Source organism: Plectropomus leopardus, chromosome 14 (assembly GCF_008729295.1).
Source record: "Plectropomus leopardus isolate mb chromosome 14, YSFRI_Pleo_2.0, whole genome shotgun sequence".
NCBI lineage: Eukaryota > Metazoa > Chordata > Actinopteri > Perciformes > Serranidae > Plectropomus > Plectropomus leopardus.
Window position 1 is genome coordinate 21649486 of NC_056476.1, and position 18440 is coordinate 21667925.

Genomic DNA, 18440 nt, shown 5'->3' on the forward strand with positions numbered 1-18440 from the left:
GTGTGATTTAATGTGGGTTTAAGCACCTGAGGAGGACATGGCTCGCTGGTGCTTGCTGCGAACTTCCTGGTTGTGTTGGAGAGGAAGGGTCCGGTGGCTGGAGGTTAGCGGCACGGGTCCATCCCGCCTTAGAGTCAAGTGCAGAGTTTGTTCAGCAAACAGTGTCTGGATCAAAGCCAGATCCAGGCCCGACACACTCCGGCCGTTCAGCACCAGGATCTCATCGCCTGGACGCAGTCCTAGGAACAAGTGTGTTTTAGAAAAAGCTGGCAGTGTTTCACCTCCGATTTTCACCAGCAATGGTGATAAAGTGTGTGACTTTTATTTTGTGCCACAGTAAGATATTTCAAACAAATGGCTTTAGATACATATTTGTACACAGTTGTACATGCTAAATTATGTTTAATAAATGCTCCTCATATGCTATTAAAATCATGTATGCACGTTAGGGCAGATGAAAGATTTCACACTTGTGTTTTATTCATTATTGTGACTCTAAAACTGCTTGTAAAAACAACAAATGACTGTTAAGAAGTAGAAGACATATATAAGTTACCTACATAAAATATGAGCGATGACATCAAAACCAAAAAAATGTTTCAACAGTTCCTGGTCCCCTCTCATCAACCCTTCCTTTCCAGTTACAGAGACAAAACGACTCAAATTCTGAAGAAATGCAGATGTGAAAGAGCTGATGTACATAAAGATGCAAAGTCAAAACAAATCTAAATGTAAACGCTGCCAGAAAACAGTGGAGTGTATTGCAGCCTCTGAAGTGTTCAGAAGTGTTCAGTGGGTTTTGTGTGTGTGTTTTTGTGTGTGTGTGTGTGTGTGTGTGTGAGCAAGGACAGAGAGAGACGGTGTGTCTGCACTCAGGACAGGCAGGTGAGCTGGACACCAGGTTCGAAGTAAACCATGAATGTAACAGCGATGGTCAGTGTTACCTTCAGGTTGTCAGAATTGTTTCATTTGTTTGTCAGACTTCTACTGCAGAACTGAAGGTATTTTGTGTAGAGATATCTCCTTGCGTATTTTGCGTCACCTGATCGGCCTTCGGACTATTTAAAACAAGTATCAGCTGAAAACATTTGGTGGCCGATCAATCAGAGCACCCTTATCTGGGGTTTTTGATTTATAATCTCTGCCTCTCCGTAAGTCTAGCTGCTGTGGCAGCAGTAGCTCAGTCCAGAGGGACTTGACTGGAGAATTTGAGTGTTGGCGGTTCAAATCCCTGTATGGACCAAGACTGGAGTGTGGACTGGTAGCTGGAGAGGTGCCAGGTCACCTTCTTGGCATTGCTGAGGTGCCTCTGAGCAAGTCACCTAATACCCCGCCCCCACCCACCAGTGCTTGGGGCGCCTGTCGATGGGCAGTCACTTCACTATCACTTCTCTTCGATCAGTGCATGTATATAGCTTCTGTTTGTGCATGTGTGTGTATTTCTAGCCTGTGTGTATGAAAATATTGACTTCCCCTTTGGGGATTTATAGAACATATCTTCTTCTTCCTCTAAGCTGAGATAGTGATGTAATTTTGTATGAGGAGAATTAGATATAGCAGCAATACTGCTAAATGCATGCAGGGAAACACTGTGGTAAAGCCACACAGAACAATGCGTGATAACTTTTTACAATAATTTTTGTCATTCTTAAGCAAGCAGTCACCTTCGTTGAATGCCATGTCATCAGGAAGGACTTCACTGACAAAAATCCTGCTGTTTTTCTGGCTGTCAATGTGTCCTGTTACTGCAAAACCTGGTGGGTGGAAGAAAACAAACATGAAGACAAATGGAGACAGACAAAGACTGACAGAAGGATGACATAGAGGATCGTTGCGTGCACATAAAATTACAGACACAACTAAATCCGTCCACTCATGTAGCCGACTCACCAAAGTCTCCAGTGCCGCTCGGCCTGCTCATGTGCAACATAAACACATTAGCTTGGACCACCTCCAGCTGATCATTGACCTGCAGGGTGATATCAATACACATTAAACAAAGAGCAGATAATGAAGAGCACTGTGTATCTATGTGTGATTTTGCAGGTTTTCCCTCCTCACCACATCGCGGAGGAGCTCTCCAAGAGCCATGTATCGAACCTCCACACCCTGCCCCTGTGCTCGCCTGTGCAGTCGGAGGCAGTGCAGGCCCGGGTCCAGCTGTTTCACCTGTTTACACAAGAGTCCGTAATGTTCAGTGGCCTGTATGCACAAAATCATGCGACATGTTTCATGCACCAACACTTAGACAGCTGCTGCGTGGCTGTGGCGTAAATTATTCACCGACTTTACACTTTGTGATGAGTAATTTGCGGTAAACAAAAAAGCTTTGCCCCAGAGAATGAGGTGTGTGTTGGTCCATCCATGTGCATTCATTGTGAGGTGACTGTGTGAAGTGAGACAGTGAATGAATAGGTGTGTTATTTCAAGCCCATGAGAGATTAAAATAACCAACTCTGCTGCTACAGATGCTCCAACAAAAGAATGTTTCCATTAACAAGACCACACCTGACATAGCTGAAAATGTGTAACTTAAATTACCTTTGTATTTCCATGTGAATTCACAAATTGGCTTCAGTTGTTTCAAAAGCATGACAAGAAGGTGAGCAATTAAAAAAGAAACGACCAGAAACAATTAGCAAGAAATTAGTGAAAAGTTAAAGGAAAATTACCCCCCCAAAAAACAAAAATGAAAATGAACTTAAACTGTAACATTATTTCAAATATAGAAGATTTATAAATATAATTTTCTGGACATTTTTTGTTAGTTTTTTGTCATATTTTACAATAACATTTATAATAATCTAATTTTGAGGTTGTTTTGTCATTGTTTTTGAAATTTATGAGACTTTTCTTGCAAAGATGCACATTGCATTTGTTTCCCTGTGTATTCAAAAGACATCAACCCAATTTTCTAAGGTTTTAAAGGTTTAAATGTTCGTTAAAGGGGGTTAAAGGGTTAAGTATGAACAGCAGGATTATGAAAAATAAATTTAAGTCTACTAGACAACTAAATCCAAATGACATCCCAGCTTTTTGTTTGTTTTGTCAGGATTATTGTCCTCTCATTGCAGTGGCATGTCATCATTTCTCTCCAACCCAACCTTGCAGGCTGCAGAGAGAAGGTCGGCGGCTGTCTGGTCCCTTCTGACAGGAACTTGGACTGTCAGGCCGTCTGGCATGTAGACACACGTCAGCACAGCGTCTGTGGCACTACTGATGCTGTCCCACACACCGCCCTCGGGGGGCGACATAGAGTAGATATTGGCCAGCATGTCCAGCCTCTGTAGGAGAGGGCAAGAAGGAAGGAGGGTGAGGGAAGATGAAAAGGAAGAGCAGCATTAGATAAAAATGAAGGACGGAGTAAACAGAGAAGGGGAAGGAGGGGTGAGAGAGAGAGAGAGCGGCAGACTTTGAGTAACAGCACACAAATCGATACAGTTCCATTAGTCTAAATGCTTGGCTGTGGATCAAGCAGCGGAGCAAAGATGTCATACAATTAGCCTTTCAGAAATTCATTTGACAACATAGACGGCAGTTGCTCCACATAATAGTCATCATAATGGCCGTGTACACAAGCAGATTGGCAAGGGTCGCCTGGCAGGTCTAGACGTCCAGATGATATCTGCACATTTATTTGGTTTGAAAAGCCACAAGAGTCATTTTGACTCAAGTGATGTATCGCGACGATTTACTTTAAAATCAGTCAAACTTTCAGATCAGCCATTTGTGGGTAATTATTTGTTGGTGGAGGTTTGAGCTGGGTATTAACGCAAAGGGGGGGGGGGTTAGTTTAGCCTACTGCTCAGCTTCACAGGCAGCCATTTGGGGGTTTTGGTTGCGACTCTGTGTCTCTGGAGGGAAAAGCGCCGCTGCTGCATTGAGGGGCTGTGGGAGACGCCACACTGCAGCCTAACACCGCAATTATCAAGGCCCCAGATCTGGAGGAAAGGCTCAATCACACCAAATGTACTGAAACTTTAGGGTTGAAGAAGCCGGCGACTCAGCACTTCTGACAATATGAGCTCTCGGTTAAACTAAGACACGGAACCGAGAGGGATAATTGCATAAGTGAATAGGTCTGGGTGTATAGTGATGTTTTAAAGACATTATGGGATCATAAAATATGTTTGTGTTTTTGTATGTTTATGTGTGTGTGTGTGTGTGTGTGTGTGTGTGTGTGTGTGTGTGTGTGTGTTCGTGTGTCTGTCTGTTGATGCATCACCTCACGAGGAAAAAGACCTTTTTTTTCCTGCCAGACAAAAAGCCTTAAAGGCGTCCAATTCAATGCATCACTTCACTCCACACACAAATGCACTCAGTTCTCACTGTAGCTCAAATAAACATAGGCACACAAACAAACATTTGCCTAATTTGTCATCTAAATGTCCCCATGACTAGTCTGCTTCAGTGCCAAAATAAAGGCCACCAATGTTATTACCAAAATGTTCCCTAACCTGTCGGGATGGAGGAACAACAAGGTGCCACTTCACCCACCTCTGCCTGCGTATTAGGGATGTGAGGTCATGCTTACAAATGGAGGATAAAAAAAAACAAGCCGTCATGGCAACTGGTTGCATAACCGCCCTGTTTGTGTCCCAGCGACATGGCGTGACCGGAAAACTAAGATTTGGTCTCCTACGTTGACCCGACCAGCGGCTGACTAACACTGTACACTCATTCATGGTCGCAGAGGGTTGTAACGGCGACGACGGTTGCCTGGTTCCATCAGCGGCTGCCAAGAGTACGGTCCAGGCACGCGTTGGACTTCAACAAGTGCTCTGTGTGGTGAGTGTGTGTGCTGTATTTATGTTTGCATTCAGCCAAATAATTCAATACTTCAGTCTTTCCCCTCAAGTGTGGAAATTATTTCCGAGCAGGCCGTCCTCCACCCCGCAGCTTCTAAAGATGGAACGTGGAGTAACGGACAGTTTAGTGGCCACTGCTCTTATACACCCTTTCTGTTCCACTCAGTAACTGGGCGGGTAACACAAATGTTAGAGTCCTGCTTTAAAAAGATGGAGTGACCATGAAGAAGAAACAGAAGACAATTTTAGTCAATTTTCCTGCATTATATCTATTTAAAGGGCATTACTCTTCATTTCCTCAAAGCTCCACCCAAGATTCCTCTTTCCACTGATGTGACACATTTTCCCCGACACCCACAAAGTGACAATAATGACCATCCCTACTGGCTAACACTGCTGCCAGTAACTCTAGTTAAGGCAGAGGTGTGTATTCATGGGTAGTGGAGTGTGGCGAGAGGTGGTGACACGTGGAGCGGGATCAGTATGTCACAGACCAGAGACGTGGGATCGTGATCACCAGCTAATAAAAATTCTAAACGAGAGAGAGAGAGAACACTCTTCTCATGAAAAAAGGAAAGGAACATGAAAGCAAAGATCCTAAATCTTATCCTTTAACCATATTTCCATAACCCTGCTCAACAGAAGGAGACATTTGTATGCATTTCAATTATGTGAATTTCTCATAAGTGAGTGTGAGAATGTTGCATAAAAGGAGCAGTGTGTAGGATTTTGTGGCATTAAGCAGTGAGGATTGCAGAGTGCAAGCAGCTGAATCTTATCCAATGTGCCTAGAATGAGCTCCCGGTTAGGATTCCTTCAGCATTCATTGTTCATTAGATCTTTATTGGGAGCCAAATTATAAATTAGGCAGCTGTCACAGACCCCTTTTCTCTGATAACTTCTCATGTGCTCATCTTTTTTCTTTAGTAACTTAGGATCCACATGTTCAGGAGATTTTTACCAGGGGTCAAATGATCTACATTCGTCTCCTCCTCTCCAAAACACATTTCACTTTACAAATCATTGTTTCTCTGCTGTATGGCTCGTCTCAGATCGGCCGCTGGCCCAACATCTGCTAATGTGTGATGAGCTCATCCCTTTCTCTAAAAACTTAAAGATCCGCATGTTTATAAGATGTTTTACCCAGAGCTGAAATATCCGCAGGGGGTCTCTTGCTCTCCAAAACAAACCTATCAGGTGATTAAAACCAGTAAGAACACTGTTTCAGCTTCTTCTTCTTCTTCTTCTTCTTCTTCAAAGCTGTTTGGCTAATCTCAGACAGGCCACTAGCACAGCACCTGCTTATGTGTGATGAGCTCACCTATTTCTCCGATAACTTAAGATCCAGATGTTTGGGAGGTTTTAACAGGAGCTGAATTACCCATATTGGTCTCCTCCTCTCCAAAACAAAAAGATACAGTGATTTCAACCAGTAAAAAAAAAAAAACAAAGCAGTTTAAAGTTCCAAATCAATGTTTTTTTCCAACGCTGTTCAGCTCATTGCAGAGTGGCTGCTAACAACCATGGCCAATCTGAAACCTAATGGCCCTATCTGGACCCAGTGTTCAGTTTGTCTATTCTGGGCTACTGTAAAAACGTGGCTGTGCAACATGGTGATCTCTGTGGATAAGGACTCACTCCCTATGTAGACATACAGGGCTCATTTTAAGGTAATGATACACCACCATTTATATTTTCAGTTGATTGTTTTAAGAAAACATTGTTACTACATAATCCTCCATTTCTGCCCATATATACACCTAAATCCTACACACTGGAGTAAAGTTTACTGTTTAAGTAAGGAAGTGATATCAATTTTTCTTGCAGTCAAAACACATTTATTAACTCCGCTGCTGAGTTAAGGAGTGGGTGGATGGAGGATTTGAAGAGCAAATGTCATTCAGTGTGAAGCTCTATGGAGGCCAATATAGCCTCAATGTTACTGACAGGTTCCATATAGATGTTTATCTCTCTTAGCTTTATGCAGCAGTCACGACCTACAGCTGCAGCGTCATCAGCACACCATCAGCCTGTTAAAGTATAGCTGGCTAGTTAAAATCGTGTAGAAGGGACAGCAAGTGCATTCGAAACTATCACAAATTGTCAGACACTATACGAGAGAGCTCATCAGCGATGCGGCTACGACGATGCTTGGGCAACAGGCACACACATAGATAACACCCTTCACTTGACTTCACTTCAAAGGATTAGTGCGAGATGATTGCTTATTATAGTAATTCTAGGGATTTGAGACAACAGGAGCAAAGTCATCAAGACAGAGATGAAGTCCTGTTTGTGTCTGCAAAAATCAATACGGCTATGCCATCCTATCTCACTCTCTGCTTTTCCCTACTTCCCACCCTGAAGAGACTTAATCCCCACTAAATCGAACAGATTCTACTGACGAGCTGTTTTCCACATCCAGATCTTGGAAAGACCAAAACATACAACCAAAGGGGAGGGGTTTTAAGAAACATTAAAGCCCCGACCCAATGAAGGCCATTATTGTTTCCTCACACCACTTCCTGTTCCGAGTCCATTTCTAGGTCCTTAATGGGGGAAGTTTCAACACTCGCCACATTCACCACATTATGAATCATAGCATCCTGTGGAACAGCAATCTTCAACGCCCGTCCTGCTCTGTCTAAAAGCGTCCATTATCCTCATCTGTCAGTACCAGACTTCATCTGTTCGTCCTGAAAGGCTTTGATAAGATTTAAATTGACAGGACAATCAGGAAAAGATATTCATGAAAATGCTTCCGCTTATGGATATTTGTGAAAGAATCCACATTCGCTTGCTTTCTTTTCACAGGACATTGGCTCATCTGCCAAACAGCTCTATTTTAAGTTATCTGTGAGCGTCAAAGCCCCCGCAAAATGACTCCTTTCACTATCAAGATTTGATCCATTTAGTTTGATAAAATTTGCAAAGACCGAAAGAGCCAAAAAATTAAATTATTTGATCACTATTCAAGCTAGCAAAGTGCTAAAATCGCAGTCAGCCACTCCACCAGCGAAAGTTAACCGTGCGTGCACAGTCCACCGCCGTAAGTCTGTAGCGCGCATGCTTTGTGGGCCTGGTGATGCTGAGGCTTCAGGTACTCTCGTATCACGGAAATAAGAGTGTTGTTTGCTTCATGCGCTACTGAACAGCTCTCATGGGAATGAACAGGGCCTCACCTCCATGGCTGTATCCAGATCTTTGTAATACATCCATGGGCTGGAGCTGAAACCTCAATCATTATTTCACACTTGCTTAATCTAGGCATGTAACCACCCAATAACCTGCGAATGCTGCAGCTTCATGCCCGGCTGCTCAGATGGCCAGAATAGACACTCGCCCATCATTCAAACACTTTTACCATAAACCCGTACACCCACACTTTCCAGCACTTCTGGTCAACATATCAACTCAACACTCTCCATTAACTCAATTATGCCGTGAATTTGACGCCTGTCCACAGCAGAGTTTAACACGGCGTAAAAGTCTCCTGTCAGATATGCTTTCGATTTCTCTTTCAGACACCTGCAGATCAACATGAAAGGAATCTCTGCTTTGATCCCGTATAAGTAATACACACAGCCACACACACTTTCTGATCCCCTCACACACACCCTATGTGTAAAAATATCTTTACACAGCTCACTATCAAAGCCATGAAAGACAGCAGAGGTCAAAGTAAAGGCGGACATGTCTCTGCCACGGTGACTTCACGCTGGAACTGATAATTCAGCTCATAAAATGGTACCGCAGGATGGATGTGACAGATGGCAGAGGAATTTTTAAAAGATAAATCAAAGATCCACAAACCAAATAGGACAAAGTTACTCTGACTCACCTCGGTGCTCCTGGGGGGTAGGGCATGCGTTTGACCTCCAGCGTCGCTCTCAAAGATCTGAAAACCAAGAGACAGACAGTTAGAAGTACAGACAGAGGGGCACCACACTGTTTGACTCATAAGCGATTAAGTGCCCAGCCACTTCGGCAACACAATATTAGACACACACGGTGCTATTATTTAGTTAATTAAAAACTACGTGTGGCGAGTGCAGCGCTTTGATACTGGCTTCCAAACGGGGTCTGTGGCCTTTGAAGGTGCAAATGGTGGAAATACGCTGTGTGTGAGTGGAGGGGGGGGGGTATGTACGGACACTGAGTGGTTTCTGTGTAGCAGAGAGATGAAAGGGGGAACAGCCCAGTTACAGATGAGAGAGGGACGAGCACTTCCCCCTCCTTCTCCACATCCACATCCTACACATCCACCCCTCAGTGTAGAAATGTCTCCGTTCTTGATCCATTCCATCTTCCTCAGCCTCTCTTCTTTAGATCCTCTCCTCTGGCTTGTGATTGGAAGGCATGTTGTGTCAGGCTAAGCCCGGTGCTGGAGGTGACTCTGCAGCCTCAGAGGGCTTTAACATCTCTATAATAAAGCAGTGACACACAGCCATCCGTTATGTGAGGGTGGAAGTCCTGCCCTTGCTAAAACAGGGTGCAGTTATCAGATTTTGCTGTGATACTCTGTCATCGGGCATGGGAAGCATGATAGGTGACGTAGCGAGTGACAGAAATGGGGCAAAATGGCTCAGACAAAAACTCAAAGGTGCTTTTATTTTGCTTTGGAATTAACTGAGATGATTCTGTGCACACTTAAAGGGACAGTTCAGATTTTTTGAAATGGGTTGCTCAGGTACTTATCTATTGTCAGTATATGACATACAGTAGATATAAGCCCCAGTATGGAGAAACAGGCAGCAGTCTGAAACGAAAGCTAAATAATGTATTGCTGTGGATGGGGGGCCAGCAGCAAAACATGTTTTAGCCACTTAAAACCCAAAAGAAAAGAAGTCAATTTTAAAAATCCATATCAGTTTAAGTGCACACTTTATTGAGTTTTCTTACTGCTTTGACTTTCCGTCAGACTGCCTGTTTCGACAGGGAAGCAGCAGTAGACCAGCAGCTCCTGTGTTCAACACTACTGTATGTAATATACTGTCTACGTATGCCCCATACAACCCTGCTTCAAAAAATCGTAACTATCCCTTTAAGAATGGGTGTGCGGAAGAGATTTGCAGGCGCTATCCTTTTTCCAAAGGATCAGGATTACTTTACTCCAAAACAATCCAGAGAAGTTTCCTTTACAATCAGAAAAACCTCTATAGCTCCTGTTATGGTAGTGAAAACCCTCATGTGACCTCTGAGTATAGTAACTCTCCCTCCCTAACAGTACATTTATAAAGTGGCTGTAAACAGTGCTGCTTCGCCGTAAACTGACTAATTTTAGAAAGCTTTACTAACTCTCCCACAAATCCTCGGACCTTTCTGGCCTACTTCCCACAGCCGACTGCCGGCCAGCTCCTCACTGTATACATAGCTCTGCTAAGACGGATGAGAGATGAGAAAACGAGAGGGGAAGGAGATGGGAAGGGAGGGAGGAGTGAGAGACTTTGGGGCAAGGTTGTCGAGCGCGGCGTCGCAGTGGTAAATGGGATTCAGGCTTAGTCAACACAGATGAGTCAGTATGGAAACTGCGGGAGAAAGACCGCCGGCTAACGCTCTGATGTTTATGCTCTGAGAAACAGGAGGTTTGGGAGAGAGGGAAGAGACTGAGGGGAAGAAACGGAAAGACAAATGCCCAGAGAAATTGGGGGAGAGAGTGAGATGAAACTCTTGGTTTAAGAGATTAAATAAGCAGGAGAGACATAGAGGCAAAAACGATGAGTTGGAAGAAGAGGGATAAATTTAGAGTAAAAGGGAGGAAAGCACCGAAAGAAAATCTCTTGAAAATCTCTGAGAAAGTGCAGTCAGACAACCTGTGAAGGTAACAACAGATTAAGTGGATGGAGGAAAGTTTGGCTCTTGAGACGGCCTCGCTGTCCAAATCCTTCTCCAGGAAACACGTGTCTCGTCAGTGCACGAGAACAGCCAAAGAGCTGATGATGTCATTTAAAACAGGCAACAGAAAACTAAGGGTGCTTTCCAAACTGTACACTTTTCCTTTTTACTTTTAGTAGGTACTGCAGCCGCCCATACATAGTATGTACTGTTACATGCAATATGCACACAATCAGAACATACTATTTTTTCATAACACTGTGCCCTGAACTTTGACCCTCTTGCTCATATAGCCCTTACCAATAAAGATAATACAAAATGCCGAGTATCAACAGCTCTGTTGTTGTTATTTTACAATGTTTAACTTGTAAGTTATAACTGCATACATTGTGGATTCTAACATTTTATATTCATTAAATCAGCTTACAGATACATTTTTATTTGTATTATTATTATTTACTTTTTTGTTGTTGTTGATAATCTCTATGATTATTTTCTGCACTTTAACAATTCATTTTCATATTATAACCATCGGACTGGTCAGTCACTTTAATGGGCTGTCAACCATCGTTGCAGCTTCTGCCAGCTGTCAATCATCTGTCACCCAGCTGCCAAGATGTATCGAGATTTGTGAGTAAGAATAGCCAGAAAAGCATTTTGGCATGGATACTGCAAAATCCAACCGGATGTAAAAGAACATCCTGGTATCTTTGCCGTACTGCGTCTGACATGCTATGTATTGGGACATACTTTATCTTTTTCTGCCAAGCTAAATAGTATGGTAGTATTGGTATTGGAACCCACAGTAGCACTACCAATGTTCTTACGCTCTTACAAAACAAAACAAACAAAAAAAAAACTGCAGATGTCCAGGAAAACCCAGCACTGTGAAGGCTTACCCTTTATGTAAAGAAAAAAACACCCAAAAAGCACTTAAACACGCTTGTAAGAAAAGGTGGACCTGGGGAAAAAAAATAAAGGGAGGCTGTTTAATATTTAGCGTCTTTACACCAACCATCTGCTAGTGTCTGCGGGGCTGAGGAGAGAGTGGAGAATGCCATCTACCACATATTGCTTTCAATAATTCATGTGTGTGTTGCAGCGCCACCTCGGCCTTCTGCACTGCAAAATGCAACCGGGCCTCATTAAGCTGGACCGGCTGGAGTTCCCCAGGAAAATAATAACACACGCACGCAAGCACGCACACACACACACACACACATACCTAGCCATTGACAGACGTGTGCAAATGTACATAAATATAACAGAGCAGGTGGTGGGACGGGTGGGTGAGATAAGAGCAAGCGAAAAAGGACAGGGAACATTTTGTAAGCAGTCAAGAGACGGGGCTCACCTACTGGAGAACATGATTGGCTTGCTCTAAAACAATAACACATCATATTGACTTCACAGCATTAAAGAAAATAAAGGTATATTGCCAAAACCATACTTCTCTCTCTTCCTGTACTTTCAACTAATGAACGGAGGTCTATAAAAGACGTGCAAATGAGCATTTCCTGTGGCAATTCCCAAAATAGACCACCAAGAGAGGAGTACTCTCTGGGGCCGAACCTTCAGGGTGCAGAGTGGTGAATTTCTGTATCAATAAATAACCAGCTTGCATGAGTCTAATTACTGAGAGGATTTAGACTCCCCCCTCTGCACCTGGGAAAGGAATGCCCCTCTGTGTTTATGTTGATGGGAGGTTTACGCTTGGGAGAGACGTGAGCTTATGTGCTTCTAATTAATAAAATCTCCTCCGGGGGAAAATGTGCTCAAAGTGCTGCATGACTGTACATCTCTTGCTTTCTTTTATGTGAGCGCAGGCGCTGTGCATGCAAGTAAGCAATAAGAAAACATGCTTTCAGGTTGTTTCAACATGCCCAATCTGTGCTGAGGGTGCAAGTGTCAAGAGACCGTTTTTCTCAGCAGCACGTCCCAAGAGACTGCACGCGGAATATGTCAAAACCACGTGCACGCATTCATGAATTCGGCATGCTCATGTTATGTGTATGTGTGTGTGTACATTCCCCCAATGAATACAAGAACTGGGTGATCCTGCATTACAAATCTGCTAATCCAGACCACCTGAAGAGTTTCATTACGCTGGGATTCAGTGGAGATTATTTAGTCATTTCAAAGTCTAAGCGCTGCTGTCAGGCTTTCAACACTGACAAGAACACAAAGATATTGAAATTAAATTCTTAATTTCTTAATGTAATCTTTCATTTTGCCACATGATTTTTTTTTTTGTTTTAAGTGATTGCTCAGGAGCTTGCTACATCCTTTAATCTGTTAACATTGAGAAAGATAATCAATACCGTTTCAAACAAAAGAACTTCAACATAAATTCTTTCATTGCAGAAATTGTAGTTGAAAGAGCACTTTCACAGGCAGTGAGAATTTGGCCTGTTGCATCCTATGAGGTCAAGGGTCAAATTCTGTTGGCACCAGTGTCATGAGCATGTAATTGGTAGATAGATTTTAGTCTAAGCTTTCCAATGATATATGACTTCATGACAGTCTGTGGGGTTTACCCTCATTTATACTGGCTCTATGTGTAAAATGGCAATAAAAATATGGAAAAAGGTAATTGTAGAGTGCTGGAAAAAAGCACATAAAAAGCTACCACTGCTGCAACATTATCAGTATATTTATTGCATTAAAAGTGCATGTAACGTATTATTTAAAGGTCGCATATTGTGCTAATTTTCAGGTTCACACTTGTATTTCCAGTTATTACTAGAATTTTTTTACATGCTTTGATGTTTAAAAAAAAAATAAAAAATTCTGACACTGTCTGCCTGAATATACCTGTATTCACCCTCTGTCTCAAATGCCCAATTTTAGCGGCTGTCTCTTAGAGCCCCCCCTCCCTAAAAAGCCCAGTTTGCTCTGATTGGTCAGTCTTTCCGAGTCTCATAATTGAGCTCTCAGTATCTCTGCACCATCATTGCAGCCAGGTACTGCCTGTATCGGCACTGTAGCAACACTTTCGACTTTTATATAGTAAAGTTGTGACATCACAACTTTACATAGTCTTAACAGCTTGTTTAAAGGCAACGCAGTCATATGCCTCAACGCACCAGTCAAGTTGCACTTACAATTTACATCCATGTCTGTGAAAACTTGGATGCCTCTGCTATCGCCAGCACAGAGGCATAAAAAGAAATGTGAGTTTTTACAATATGGGAACTTTAAACAATGCCCAGATCTTTCCCTGCGTCTATGTGTTTAGTTGTACCTGCGATGCAGAGGGCCTCTTGTCCCGGCCCCTTTTCGTTAGGTTGTCGAGGCCTTTGAGCGAGGAGAAAAGGCCTCTCTTGCGCTGTCTGTGAGTCAGGGACAGTGAGCGCCGTCTGAGTGTGGCCTCATCTCTGGAACAGATCTGAAAGGATACAAATTTATCAGAGCTGCAAATCATTTAGCTCCACAAAAAAATCCCATCTAATCAGGCCATCTTAATGAGGTCTTTTTTCCTCCAGTAATGCATAAAGAGAGTGTTCGCTAAATGCTTTTTAGTTTCAAATGATTAAAAGATTTTCAAGGTTACTGTTATACATCAAGTGAATTCAAACTGAAGTATCATGTACAAAAAGAAAAGTTAAAAAGCAACCAAACAGGACATACTGTTGCTCCTTTGATTATTATTGTGTATTTAAATAGCCATTTATCGGCCTTTTCCCAAGGCTTGTTCTCCTTACCAGTGCATGGAATGAGGAGACTGAGAAGATCCCAAGGCGTCCCAGGGTGGTTTTGGTGGGGCGGCTTGCAATCGCCAGCAGACTCTTTGGGTTGGGCAGCTCTCCACCTTGTAGACTGGCCAGGTAGCAGCGCATCCTGAACAGATCCATGTTAAACCTCTCCAGGTTCTGCTCCCACTGCTGGATCTAAGGGGAAAAAAAGAAGATAATTAATTTGCAGGTTTGGTAGAGGCTCTGAATGTGAATTTTGTGAGCGTTTCAGGGTGGTGGCTGAGAAAAAAGAGTGGAGGGAAGGTAGAGGTTGGGACTAGGAGACAGGAAAAGGAGGGGAGGCAGGAAAAGGAGAGTCAAAAAGGGAGATCCAGGGTCAGCTGAGTGCTTTCCATCAAGCTGCAATTGCTTGCAGATGTTGGTGGATGGTGAGGGCACAAATTGGTGGAGGTTTGATATAGAGAGGGGGTGGGCTGCATATCTAGCAGAGAAGTCAGAGTGTGCGCAGTAAATCCTAATGCCCATTTTTTATGTAAGTCTAGAGAGAGAAGTGATGTTGCACAGACCACCCGTTAAACCCCCACCCTGCACACACACACACACACACACACACACACACACACACACACATATACACAGTTTACAGTTGCTTTCCCTCTATCCCTGTTTGCACTATGTAAACTATGAGAAAGTGCTTATTTTGTTGGCTGGAGACTGGTTTTAATGAGAACACTCACGTTAAACAACCCTCTATAACAACTGACTTTAATAGGTCTCGTCTGTACTGTGAGTTCATTTACAACAACGCACCCTATGGCGTTCTCCCATTAGGTCTCATTTACATTGACAGCATTCTTTAGAATTGAGAACAAACTGGGGAGGAACACGAGGGTGGTGTTTTATGAACCACTGACTTTTCAAACATCATAAACAAAGAACTTGCACAGAGATCACCATGGGACCATGCTGCGCTATGTGCTAAACCCATGAAAACGCCCGTGTACGTAGCTGTGCAGGTGGCCTCGGTTAACAAGCCTCGAGTCAATGACATTCAGCCATTACTCTCATTCCAGACTGGGACCATGAGGACAACTTTTAGGAATCCACATGCTTCAAGTGAAAAATGACCTTGGGGTTTGGCATATCAGTTATTTAAATAATTGGAAAAATGATCAAACTCTAGAGTGAGACATTGGTCCTTCACAAAGAAAGGACAGCAAATGACCCTCTTATCAAACTTCATCATTTATCTCTGGAAAATCAGTGCAATTAAATTTTGAAATATTTCATTAAATACAAAGTCACAAACGTTTTTGGGAGTTCTGTCTTTTGGTGGAATGTTTGCCAAGGGACTCTTAAAGGTCCAGTGTGTAGGATTTGGCAGCATCTATTGGCCAAACTGATGCTTTATATTCATAACTATTCATGTTTTTGTTACCTCCGAATGAGTTTCCCAGAATGGACCAAACACTGGCTCTAGATAGGGCCATTTGCATTGTTGTATAGGGCTATGTAGTTGTCCTACATGCTTGGCACACAGAAGTTTCAGTTCTGCCGCCTCACTACTAGATTCCACTAAATCCTAAAAGTTACACCTTTCAAGGCAAACTATGCAACTTTAAAGAGAATAAGCGAGCCGTTTTTCCTTGAAAAGTTGAATTCCAAAGCAGCCTTAGCCTTACCTGGTCTGGCATATCAGGCAGCTTTTAGTGACTAATGTTGGCTAGCTTATGCTAACTTCATGACTCCTCTCTAGTTGTGCAAATGTGCTATGTTTTAACACTTAGTTATATCCTATAATTCTTCCTTGTGGTCACAGTTGCCTCAGCTCAGCCAAAGTTGCAACATCTTTTTCTATGAAGGCCTACTGTAATTTCCAGCTATTACCAGCCATTCTTATGGTCTATAGAGAGATTAAAGGTAACTACCCTCATCTAAAAAATCATCTGTAGCAACTTGAAATACGCCCCAAACAAGTGTTACAATTTAACAATGTGGGTAGTGTCAATTAACTATGGCTAACCTTTTTCTCCATCTATTCAGTGCCCAGATCTCCCTGCTCAAACTACAGGTTGTACTTCCTAATTTTTGTATGCTTGCTACCATGTACACAAAGAGTAGAGGTGGATAGAGAGAGAGAGAGAGCCATCCTTGTATTTCACTCTCCCAATGCAGATCAATCTCCTATAGGACTGTAACAATAGGCAGTGCTAATCAGTTATAAAAGATTCTGCTATTGTATTGCATGTTTCTCAGTTAAAATGTCTCCAGAAATATATTTTATTGCACTGTTTGGCTGTGATACAAGCATTTGTGAACAGGAAGTGGGTGGCATACTGGTTCCTGTACTGTGAAAATGGAGGCTGAAAAAAAGAAGAGATAAAAATGAAAAACTAGACAACACTGATCAAATAAGAACCAAGATTTTGTTACTTTGTTACCTGTTTCTCACCTAAAATGTTTTCACAAACATATTTTAATGCACTGTTTAATTGTAATTCAGGACTGTTTGTTACCAGCCAGCCACCATATTGTTTTCTTGTGTCAAAACAGCCAAACTAGCACTAGTTCACCTACCAACTGGAGCGATAATTGGTCCAATGCAGTGTAGTACATTCTGGTAGTTGTAGGTTTTCTAGCTCTTGAGCAAAAGTTAAAGCCACAGTCATCTCCATGAGAGCAGCCCTTTCCCTGGTCATGTAGCACCAATTTCAAAAGTATTTCTGTCTTTCTATGTCAGACACAGTCCAGTTTTATGAAAACCATCTTTCCAGCAATATTTCTTTACAGGTGGATGTTCTTACTGGGATAATGGTAGTCACATATAGCATTAGCATAGTATGCATGGAGCATTGAACGCAATGAAATATGTATTTTTTTTCCCCACATTTTCACTTGTCCAGGTCTAATTCTCAGCTTTACTAAACTCCTTGTACATAAATCCTCTGATAGTAGGTAAGTAAGCAAAGCACATTTTTTTATCCTGCTATTCTCAGGTCATCATAACACTGCGTTCTGGAAGGAACGGTGAATTAATTCCACTGAGTGGTTTGAAGACGACTTCAGATGGAGAGCGAGGTATTACTGAATAAATCAGATAAGCTCCTTCCTCAAAAGCAAAGTCAAATTTAGGAGAGTTGCTGCTTTGAAAAAAAAAACTCCTGTCTATGTATAACTACCACACAAGATCCTAGAATGCTTCTGATTTACACACAATCTGGATCTGTTTGTCAACAGTCAAGTATCCACGTCTTTATTCAGTTTAGGGATGTTCTAAAATAGTCCTGTGCATAAAATTCGATTTGATGAATCATGCCGGGGTGAATCACTGATGATGAACAAATTTTTTTTAACGAAGGTCTACATGGAGTCTATTACTTAATGCATCTAACAGGCTTGAATGTGAGACAATCAGGCAACATGAAAAGAAAGGCATGTTTGGACCCATCTGGCCTGCGTGCACGACTTATTTACATTCATTTCAGAGCCATTAAGGTCGGCAGACATAAGCCTTTCTTTTAACAGATTCTCATCTTTTCTTATTTCCCCCTCTTTAACATCTGCCCCGGGCTCTCTCTAAAAGCCCTAATGCATAATTAGTCATTCAATGCAACTTGATCGCAGTGTGTGTACGTGAGCACGAGTGTGTGAAAGGGAGCAAATGTAGTCTTCAAAAGAGGTCCACTGGCACTGATTTCAGTAGACATGGGTGGGGGTGGGATACATCAAAGTGGTGCCCTGTTGGTGCCAGACAACCCCAGCGAAACCTTAAATCTATCATCAGCCTCGGGGTGCCTGTATCAGAGTCCTGTCCCATACCCCTCTGACCCTATCATTGACTCCAACCCCATCTGCCTTTTTGTCTACTCTGAGGTGGCATAATGGATAATTGGAAACAGATACAAGCACACAGGCAGTCAGTCTCGCAGGCAGGCAGTGACATCTCCATCGGTGATTACTGCAGTGAGCTATCTGGTTTCTATCTTGCTTGTTCCTCATAATAATATATTCATATTTCCGCTCTTGGCACTTTAACCCTTTAAATTTTGGGCAAATTGGCTTGATTTCCTCAAAAGAATATGGGAAGAAGGCAATGAGTAAT

General features: G+C 42.5%; 1 protein-coding gene across 5 annotated transcripts in view; it reads right to left on the bottom strand.

Moving 5' to 3' along the window:
• The window catches only part of tiam2a (TIAM Rac1 associated GEF 2a), a 109819-nt gene that overhangs the window by 30669 nt on the left and 60710 nt on the right, over positions 1–18440 (bottom strand). For all 5 annotated transcript variants that reach the window (XM_042501510.1, XM_042501511.1, XM_042501507.1 and 2 more), the window contains 8 exons: positions 14348–14533; positions 13888–14031; positions 8650–8706; positions 3105–3284; positions 2062–2169; positions 1891–1969; positions 1665–1754; positions 27–239 (listed from right to left, as the gene is read on the bottom strand). In XM_042501510.1, coding sequence (XP_042357444.1) covers positions 27–239; positions 1665–1754; positions 1891–1969; positions 2062–2169; positions 3105–3284; positions 8650–8706; positions 13888–14031; positions 14348–14533 — 1057 coding nt within the window. The remainder of the gene's footprint in view (positions 1–26; positions 240–1664; positions 1755–1890; positions 1970–2061; positions 2170–3104; positions 3285–8649; positions 8707–13887; positions 14032–14347; positions 14534–18440) is intronic.